An 11111-nucleotide genomic window follows, 5' to 3' on the forward strand; every position below is an offset into this window, starting at 1 on the left:
AAGGGCTTTGGGCACCCATCTGAGGGCAGTCAGATTACAACTTTAACTGTTTTTCATCACCAGTTGTACCTTAATAGTCATCATATTCTCAGTTTCTAGAACTATTCTACCAGTAGTTAACTACCTCAGGGAATGATTCAAGACTTCAGAAAGTACTTTGGTCTAATTAGTATAAAATATTTTATTTGAAAATACATTTTTATATGCAAGGTGGTTAATGATTTTGCATCTTTACTTTGCATCTTTCCTCCTTCCTTTTTCTGTGACTCCATGACTTTCATATTACTTTCACATTATCTTTCTGAAATATTGTGTAAACATGTCACTTCAATCAGTTATTCCAATAGTTCTCATTTAGAATGAAGTCTGTATCATAACTTAGCATGTAAGGCACTCTGGCTTATTGCCCCTTGTCTTGCCTCAATTCCTGACATTTCCTTCTTCACACTTTATATTCCAGTAATATTATTGGATACCAGTTACTACTAACTTTACTTAGCCCTAAATTTTCCTGGAGTTCACAAAAGACACCCAAATCTTCTCTAACACCATCTTCTCTGAAAAGGCTTTTTTAACCTTCATAGACAGAATTATTAAAATATCTGCTATGCTACACTACATTTCTATCTTACCTATTTCAGATTATTGCTTTTACATTGTTGTTTTTGTTTTTTGTTTTGTTTTGTTTTGTTTCCCCTAATAAGAGCTATGATACTTTCGTGGAAAAATGCTATCTATTTTTTTTTAATGCTGTCTTATTCAGTTTTCTTGCAACAATGCCTGATATTTGTACTAGTAAATGATATTTTGGATTGAACTGAACTTTTGATCGAGATCTACTAGTAATCAGACATTACTTATTGTGTGTGACGTTTTGAAATGCCCATATGGTGAAGGCTAACTCTGATATGTAAATTACATTCCTCATGTTAAAGAAGTTAATACTGCATTTGGGTAAAAAGATAACAGAAAACAATTAAATCTGAAAAAAGACCCTAATTGTCAAATGAAATTGAACCCAAATAATCTGAAAGGGACAATATACTTTAGAGTAAATATTAAACATGGCACTTTCTAAGTATAATAAAAGAAAGTTTTATTCATGTAATTATTTCAATTAAGACACTAAAGATCATTTTGAGCAAAAATAAGAAAATTTTTATCAGTAGTTGACTACATCAGAGCAATGATTCAAGTCGATATCAGAAACTAGTTTGGTCTAATTAATACCACAGATTTTTATTTTAAAATGCATTTTCAAATTCATAGTAGCTATTTATTAATTTCTCCAAAATAAATATGAAAGTTAGCAATAACTTACATTGACATCAGTATCAGTGAATAGAAACACGGACCGTTTTCCTGTCATTAAGGCAGAGAAGCCCTTAATTCCCACTTAATTCTGTGAGCCACCCACGTAATAAATCTGTACATTGAAGGGACAATTGAGCTAAAAGAAACATAAGCAAAATTACAACTTACTTTGAAATGAGGCAAAATAGTGGCCCTTGACTGAAATATGTTCAGAGTAGTTAAGGAAGTAAGAAGACATTCAAGTCGGCAATATATGTAGCTGTAACGATGAGCTAAAGAAAGCTTAAGACAATATCATACATGATAATTTAAAGTCAAGGTTTATCAAAGCCAATGAACTCATGCCAAAATTAGTTTCATACATACAGTGGAAATGTTAAATAGATTATTTCAGAAAAGGAGAAGTAATCAGTGCCAGTCAGCTGGACTACTGGGAGGAAAAAAAAAAAAAGTTGGCACAAATGGAACTGAAGGATGACAGAATTTGGATAATCCAAGAACCGCACATGTATGTACAACAATTGAAGTACAAGCCTGACAGAAGATACATGTACTTATGATGGGACTGATTTTGCAAAGTTTTGGAAGCCATTTGTTATTTTTCACTAAAATCTTATGGAAGAAACTTTAACAAAATTAATTCTGGCAGCAAAATGAAAGATGGACTGGCATATAGACAGACTGGCATATAGGTAAAAGAAGATAAATGAATAAAACTCATGCAATAATACACAAGGAAATGAGGTAAAGAAGTGCAACTGGAAGGGAAAAGCAGGATAAATGGAAAGAGTACCCAAATTAAGAAATTAGTGAATGAACACGTCTGACAAAAGCAAAAGATAAAATTTAGAGAATTAAAGGGAAGGAAGAATCATAGATGTTTAAGAGCACTTGCTTTGTTAAAATATAAAAAATTAAAACAGTATAATGAGTAGAATAGATAGGAAGGAGCATGATTGGTGGTAATTTAACAAATTGAGGTTTGTACCTATTCCATATAAGTTGATTAGAGTCAAAAAATATAGTACTAAATTCTGAATTTGGAAACTCCTTTTTTTATTTTTCACAATATGCTGGGTGAAGACCACACAAAGTGAAATGGAAAAACCCATGAGTTCTTGAATATTCTGGTATCTTGCTATACCTGAATTACTATTATACAAAGACCTAATGTGATCTTAGGCATATTTCCTAGAAATAGTCTTGAGACAAAATTCTCGGGAAAAATATAGTTAGAAACTTTCTTTTAAAAATTTGATAATATTGAGTATGAAGAATTTTATTTACTTTAAACAATGCCAAAGTAGCATCTGAATTTTTAAAGCATATGCTGGAATGTTGCTGATATTCATTGATGTGTCTACTATCTACATAACTGGTCTTTCTTCCTTCTTTCTTCATTTATTTTTAATTGTTTTACTTATTTGAGAAAGAGAGGGAGCATGAGCAGGAGGGAGGGGAAGGAAGAAAGAAAGAAGCAGACTCATCACTGAGCAGGGTACCTCATGTGGAACTCAATCCCAAGATCCTGGAATCATGACCTGAGCCAAAAGTAGATGCTTAACTGACTGAACCACCCACATGCCCATCCTTCTTCCTTTTTTTAAATTGAAGCCTTGAAGATATGGCTGAAGAAAAGATTATTTATTTGAACTAACGATTTTACAGGAGCAACATATAACAATAAACTTCACAAACAGAAGTCATTAATCAGGATTAATTTGGGAGGAATCACAAACCCATTATTCAATTTTAGATATGCTAAAAGCAATTTGGATTTTATAATGAGAATCATGCTCTGATTTTAATGTTTGTTGTTGTCGTTGTTGTTTTAATGTACTACTAATTGCTAGAGTATCATTATATTATGAAGGAGAAATATACTTTTTCTTGTTCTTACATTAGAAAAGATGCCACTATGGGGACTCACTAATTTAACTTTAAACCTTGTCATTTAGCATAGTTCACAGAGCAGCAGAATTTGCATCACTCAGGAGCTTTTTAGAAATGGAATTTCCAGTTCATTCCAAGTTTCTGAATCAGAATCTGCTTTCAGACAAAATCCCCAGGTGATTCCTATGTCCATTAAAGTTTGAAAAGCCTTATGTAATTAGCTTTATATAAACTGATCCACCCAAATCCACTTTGCTTGTAACAATCCTTAAGATGAGTTATGATACACATTTTAAGGTTTTATGAAAATGATGTTAAGAAATTTATTTAATGGTAGGGGAAATAAAATCATTATTACTGAAAACCTGGACTGTCAGATACTGTTAGATATTTCCAAGTCTATTAATTCATTAAATCCTTACAATACTCTCTGAGGTAAGCAACACTATCTTCATGTCCCTGGGCATGAAAAACAGCCTCAGGCTAAATACCGCATCTATTCCATAGTCAATAAATTGAATAAACATTGAACAACCCATTTCTGAAAGACCCTCGGTTAGGCCTAGAAATAAAATGGGCATGGCCCCTACTGTCACGGAATTACAAGGGTACTATTAGGGTTCTAAGAGGGAAATCAAAACGTTCCTAAATTACTTAGGGAAAACGTCTATTTGGAAAGAGTATTTAAACTGATTTCTGAGAAGTCCATTTTTGTAAAGGTGGCCCTGAAAAAAATAAGTCAGCCTATCATGGATTTTAGTAAGGGGAACCAAGCAGTAAGTTGAGGCTGGAACTTGGCAGGAATACTGCAGAACTTTGTAGCACAAGGTGAGGATGTTGGGCCTCATCCACGAGTCAAAGGAAGCCATTGGAGGATGATAAGCAAGAAGTGACAAGCCCTGATCCACGTTTGGAAAAGATCCTCCGGTGAGACCGGTGCAAATCCCTGCAGGCGGGTGGGTTTATTAGGGCCACTCCCCTAGTCAGCCTTTCTCCACCCAAGTCACCGCCTCCTGCTTCTCCGCGTAACTGTCTGAGGGAGGTGGGAAATGTGTGAGAGGGGCGGGGGGAAGAAGAACATTCTCAAAAAATATTAAAAAGAAAACATCCCACTTGGCAGCGGGTGCGCGGGAAGTTCAGCGCGCGAGTTCCGGGTTTCCCGCCAGCCGCCAGCCCGCCCCCCGCCGGCCGCAGCCCGGGTGAGCCCCCAGCCCCAGCTCGGCCGCAGCCTGCTGGGCCGCGTCCGTGGGTCCGTCCGCTTCCCCCTTCCCCCACTCGTCCATCCCCAGGCGCCGCGCCGGGTCGGCCCTGCGGAGAGTGGCCGGGGTTTGCCAGGGCGCCCGCGGCCCGCGTTGGCCCCGGCGGCGCCTTGGCCGCGGCGCTTTGCAGAACTCGGCCCCCGGCGGGTTCGGGTCTCGCCGGGGCCCTGCGCCCTCCGTCCCCACTGCGCGGCTGGAGCAGCCGCCTCTAACGCCACTTGTGGAGTTCTTCCTCCGGCAGCTGTAACTTTACACCAGCCTGAGAGAGGCCTATTTTTATTCAGAAACCAGCAACCAGGGTGCCTGTAGAGAACGCTCAGATGGAGGGCCAGCCCACCCCTTGAAGATTTCTCACAGATTGATGGGGAAGGAACGTCTTGCCCTGCCAGCCTTTCTTTGAGATTTCAGAATTCTGCTGCTATCATACAGTTAGAGCCGAATTGGTTGCTTGTGGGGGCGGGGGAGGTTTTTGATGAGGCTGTTGCCTAACCTGCTGGAGCTGTCCCTGAACCCCACCTCTAGGCCTCTAAGCCCTGATCCTCAGGCCATCACGCGTGAGCCCGGCCCAGACCGTGGCCTGGTCACCTTGCTGCTGGAATCGTTCCAAGCGCTGCTAGGGACAGGCTCACGTGGGGAGGAGCAAAGAGATGAACGTAGCAGCCAAGTACCGCCAGGCATCCCTGTATGTGGGTGATCTCAATGCAGATGTCACCGAGGACCTGCTGTTCAAAAAGTTCAGCGCCGTGGGGCCTGTGCTGTCCATCCGCATCTGCAGGGACCTGGTCACCCGCCGCTCGCTGGGCTATGCCTACGTGAACTTCCTGAAGCTGGCTGATGCCCAGAAGGCCCTGGATACAATGAACTTTGACATGATAAAAGGCAAACCCATCCGTCTCATGTGGTCTCAACGTGATGCCTACTTAAGGAAATCTGGCATTGGGAACGTGTTCATCAAGAATCTAGACAAATCTATTGATAATAAAACCCTTTATGAACATTTTTCAGCTTTTGGGAAGATCCTGTCCTCCAAAGTAATGACTGATGATCAAGGCTCTAGGGGTTATGCATTTGTGCACTTTCAGAACCAGATCGCGGCTGACAGGGCCATCGAGGAGATGAATGGGGCCCTGCTTAAGGACTGCAGGCTGTTTGTTGGCCGATTCAAAAACCGTAAAGATCGGGAAGCTGAGCTCCAAAACAAGGTCAATGAATTCACCAATGTTTACATCAAAAACTTTGGCGATGACATGGATGATGAGAGACTGAAGGAAGTTTTTGGTAAATACGGCAAAACCCTGAGTGTTAAGGTGATGACAGATTCCAGTGGGAAATCCAAAGGCTTTGGCTTTGTGAGTTTTGATAGCCATGAGGCTGCCAAAAAAGCTGTTGAAGAAATGAATGGAAAGGACATAAACGGACAGCTGCTTTTTGTAGGCCGGGCACAAAAAAAATCAGAGCGGCAGGCTGAGTTGAAGCAAATGTTTGAGCAGCTGAAACAGGAAAGATTTCGGAGAAGCCGGGGCATGAAGCTCTATATTAAGAACCTCGATGATACCATCGATGATGAAAAACTGTGGAGGGAATTTTCTTCATTTGGATCAATTAGCAGAGTCAAGATAATGCGGGAAGAAGGGCGAAGCAAAGGGTTTGGGTTGATCTGCTTCTCTTCTCCTGAGGAGGCCACTAAAGCAATGGCTGAGATGAATGGGCGAATCTTGGGCTCCAAGCCACTCTACATTGCCCTGGCCCACAGGCCCTAGGAGAGAAAAACTTACTGCACCAGCCAGTGTTTGCAGCAGGCGTTGGAATGATAGTGATCTCTGCCTGAATTATCCTGAGAAAATTCCAAATCCCAGCTGATGGCCACTTAATTTAGTAAACTTTGTGATAAAAGGTTTTGTATACAAAGCTATTTTTTTCTTGTGTGGAAAAAATAAATGAATCTTGGAAGCTTGATTCATTTTACAGAGGCACATCTTCTAATTACAATATTGTGTATTTCTCTGATTTTAATTCAGTATCTGTAGCAATAAGTATAATTAGATATATTTTTTATTACATTTTGAGCCGCATGAAGTGAGGTAATTATCTGGGTTTATTCATATTTTCTTTCTTATTTTAGTAATGTTGCTATCTTTAATTTCTTCTAGGAAAATATGCTAAAAATAGTTCTTACAACTAAAAATCACAAAGTAATTTATTTTCATAAACAAATTCTCTAATTTCTCATCTAAGCTTTTTAAAGAAACCAAAGGTTTAAGAATGGCTAGTATAAATTCAATATCTAATTTCATTTTGAATTAATGTTTAAAGTAGTAGGAAATAGTTGAATTTCTTCTGAAGTTATATCCTGACGTGGTTGTTTTCTGATGGCTGAAATTAATGATGGAGATTTTTAATGTTTCCTACAAACCTGATTTATAGGGCATTTTGCTCTTCTTTCCATTGGTAGACTATATATATAATTCATGTGCTTGCTAATTATCAAAATTGGGACTTGAGTAGTAAAACTTTAATGTCTATATTCCTTAAGCTTTAAACTTTTGTCAATTAAGGTGAGAAAAGTTGGCTTGGTCTTAATTCTCTTCATACCTATACCGGTTAGTATTATGCCTTAAGTTTTTACCAGACACCAATATTATAAAAGTCATATATAGAGAATATAGAAATTCTGTTTAACAACTCTTTTTCAATCTCTATTTTATATTTTCTGATGTAATGATACTATCTCAGGGTTGAGAAAAGTATGTTTCTTTATTTTTATGAACTCATGTCTCTTTTTATTAGAACATGAGAGAAACATAACCCATTAAGATTTGGTTTTAACCTCAATTTGTCAGAAGCTCACTAATTTTCTGGTAAATTGAAATTACATTAATTTGCCTATTTTTTAGAATAATTTTTAGTCCCATTTCCAGACCTCTCTTTCTCTTACCCTTGATCTGTGTTACTTGATTCATTATGTGCTATTTGAAATCCACCTTGGAAACAGAAACAAGAGTTATTTGTTAACATTTAAATAATTACTTTAAAATTCTGTTTTACCAATGGTGTCTGGAATAGCTTTGTTGTTCTTGTTATTGCTATTCTATTTTATTTATTTATTTTTTTACTCTGCTTAGAGGTTTCCTGCAACTATATATTCAAAGCTTGTTTCTTATATTACCAGTACAAAAGATATATTAAAAGATTGTCTTTGGCAATAGTTTAGCTATGAAAGAATAAGAAAATCTGTTTCTATTTATTTTTGTATATACTATATGTTTGTTCATGGCACATTTTCTAAATTAAAAGTCTCTTTTAGACATTGAAAAATTTAACAGCAACATAAAATACTATTATGCCGACAAATCTTCTGTTAAAACTTATTGCATATCCTCCCAATTTTTTATACATGTACACATAGATAATTTAACAAAAATAGAATCATTATAACCTTATTTCAAATTACTTGTTTAATTTTACAATATGCTGTAGTCAACTTCCAGATCCACAAAAATTATTTGCATTATAATTTTAATGAGTTTTAGCCCTTCAATGTTTGTACTATAATATAATGAATTTTCTCTTGATAGATAAAGGTTATTAGATTGTTCCCTACCCCCACCCTTTTTTCTTCTGTCATAAACAACTTGGAGATAAACATCCTTGCAAATGTATCTATGCTTACAGATATCCAATTATTTTCTTAAGAAAATGTGTAATTCATTGGAATTAATGTTGAAAAGGGCTGGTAATTTAAAATAATTTTTGATAAATATTTCCCAAATGCTCTACAGAAAACCTGTGCCATTTACAATTCCATTATCAGTGTGGAGGGCTGTCCATTTCCCTATACTCCAAGATCAGGAGATTTTGTTTAAGTTGTCAGCCAATTCAAAATGATATGTAAAGCAAAATATTTCATGGTTACTTTTTTTTATTACTACAAAAGTTAAACAGCATTTCTTGTATTTGTTGGCCATCTGTGTTTTCATATTTGTGAACTAATGTTTCATGATCTTCGTCTGTTTTCCTTTTGGGTTTTTTATTTGTATGGATTTGTTACATTTCTTTACATGTTAAGAATAGAAGTTTAGACTTTTTTTCCCCAATATCTCACTTTGTTTATAGTTTTGAGGGTTATTTCAAAGTCAATTTTAAACTCAGAATTTTCAGGCTTTTACTTAGATGGCTTTGATGTTATGATTCAAAACACTTTGAACAACTCAAATACACACACAATCTGTATCGTCTTCTGTTACATTCAGAGTTTTATAGTTTCAATAATTTCTAAGCAAAACTTTTGTCTGTGGAATATCTTATCACAACCTATAGTAAATCTTGTAAAAGTATCTTGCTTTTCAAGCTTTATTAATATGTTTAGTAAATACCTACCTACTATGAGAATCTATGTGAGACTCATATGCCAACTTGAATTTATTGGGCCTCTGAATCACTGTGTTGAGAAGTATTTACCTCAAAAGCAGAAAGTTCTTAAGAAGACTGAACAGTAGGTCTGGGAAGTGTAGTAGGTATGTCAAGCCTTGACATCTCTTTCTGGATAATCCAGTCTATCAAAGTGTTCAAATATTTGAACAATATTTCATAATGCTGGTAAATGGATTGTTAAGATAGTATCAGGGAACTGAGATCTCTGCTATGTGCACAAGGAATTAATAGACATTATATCAGATGTCTAGATGAATTGTAGCTGTAGCTTCATTACACAATATTCTATAATTTTTGTAGAAATTGCTTATTTTTAATATCTGCTGTAAGAAATGACAAAGTCAGTTTACAAAAATACATAATCCTGTGGATTTTCTTGATTCATTTATTTGAATTTTGCTCATTTTCAATTTTGTGTGTATGATAATACCAAGTCGTCCTAGTTGGGAGTAGAGGTTCATTCTTTGAAGAAAATTTAATCTTATACTCAAGTACCTTGATAAATAAGAAGACTCTTTACTTTTCTGATAAGCATTCCAGTAAGACCTTATTTACAAAGGTGCCTTGAGCCATTGCTTCTATTCTTGCCTTCCTCTACTAACAAACATTACCAAGTTTGTTGTGGACGCCTGCTGGCATTCACCACCAATTCAATAAAAGTGCCTTCTAACGTTTATTTAAAAATAACAAATTTCTAAATATATTTAAATTTTTAAATGAAAATCTTCAGTTAGTAAAGATAAACATTTTAAAGTGGTTTAGAATTGGTAATTTCATGTTCTTAATATTTTTTATAAACCCATTGAGAAAAGATCAAATAAGGTTTAATCTTTTCAATGGTAAAGACATGTCTAAAAATGAATTTTTGTTAAATTTTTAAATATTTCTAATTTTCTAAAGGTCACTTTGTTGTAGAAGTAAACTGAAAACAACTTGCATTTTTAAATGAAGAGATTCATATTTCATGTTTTAAAACACCAACTTCCTTATGAACTAAAATATCTATTACAATAACTCATAATTATGGGACCATGATTTAAAAAAAAACATTAATATAGATCAAGTTTTCATGAGGAATAATTGACTATTTTTTAAAAGATTTTATTTATTTATTTGACAAAGAGAGAGAATACAAGCAGGGGGAGCAGGAGAGGGAGAAGAAGGCTTCCTGCCAAGCCCAACGCAGTGCTCAATCCCAGAACCCTGAGATCATGACCTAAGCCCAAGGCAGAATGCCCAACTGACTGAGCCACCCAGGTGCCCCAATAATTGACTATTTTTAAAACACTTCTGCATTTAATTGTTAAAGTAAAATTCAGCTAACATGTTAAGAATTTAGAATTAGCTTCCTTGTATTTGGAAAATATGCCTCCTAATGTAAATTTTTTTTAAAAAGTAGAACAGTAGATAAAAAAGATTTTTTCAATCTACATTTTAAAGAGTAGAACAAATTAAATATCATCATGATATCTTCAGCTAACAAAAAATTCGAATTCACACTAGAAAAGGAAATTTTATCTAACAAAATATTCAGAGTTTAAATATTTTCAGGCATAGTATATTAAGACTTCTGTACCATTTTGGAGTCTCTTGGGTCTCCTTCCTCACCCCCCCATATCTCAGTTTTATTATTATGCAAGTGGCAAGACAGCTGTAGGAATTCTGTCATCATACAGAGACACAGAATTCAGAAGGTGATATCTTTCCTAGAAACCTTTTAACAACTTTCTGCCTCAGTTCTTATTGTCCATTATTGATATATAGATTAAACAAGATCTGCTACTAGAATCAAAGAAGTAGTCAACTCTCTAAATTCTGTGCAGAATGCACTTATGACAGGAAGATAGAAGAGTAGAAATGGATATAAGAGTATGCAACCATAAGTGACTCAATCTTACAAAACAAACTGAGGGTTGCTGGGGGGCGGGAGGTTGGGAGGGGGGTGTGGGGTTATGGACATTGGGGAGGGTATGTGCTATGGTGAGTGCTGTGAAGTGTGTAAACCTGGCGATTCACAGACCTGTACCCCTGGGGATAAAAATATATGTTTATAAAAAAATAAAATTAAAATAAATTAAAAAAAAAAGAGTATGCATCCACTAAACCCTGGATATTTTTTACTTACATCTAATTTTGAATTTCAGTACTTATTTGATATTTTCTTTTTCCTTTTCACTTTTGCCTCCAAACAATTCTTAAAATTCCATTTTCTCC

At 35.9% G+C, this 11111-nt stretch overlaps 1 protein-coding gene across 1 annotated transcript; it reads left to right on the forward strand.

Annotated features, from left to right (window-relative positions):
- The first annotated feature begins 4674 nt into the window (after positions 1-4674).
- Positions 4675-6422, forward strand: PABPC4L (poly(A) binding protein cytoplasmic 4 like). Its single transcript, XM_032857653.1, has one exon. The coding sequence runs from the start codon at positions 5114-5116 to the stop codon at positions 6224-6226; it is 1113 nt and encodes a 370-aa protein (XP_032713544.1). The 5' UTR covers positions 4675-5113; the 3' UTR covers positions 6227-6422.
- Positions 6423-11111: the final 4689 nt, after the last annotated feature.

The sequence above is a fragment of the Lontra canadensis genome, unplaced genomic scaffold, assembly GCF_010015895.1.
Source record: "Lontra canadensis isolate GAN:19392208 unplaced genomic scaffold, GSC_riverotter_1.0 scaffold1, whole genome shotgun sequence".
NCBI lineage: Eukaryota > Metazoa > Chordata > Mammalia > Carnivora > Mustelidae > Lontra > Lontra canadensis.

Bases quoted from the DNA above. Each gene is read 5' to 3' on its own strand.
- PABPC4L (XM_032857653.1), top strand. From the start codon at position 5,114: ATGAACGTAGCAGCCAAGTACCGCCAGGCATCCCTGTATGTGGGTGAT.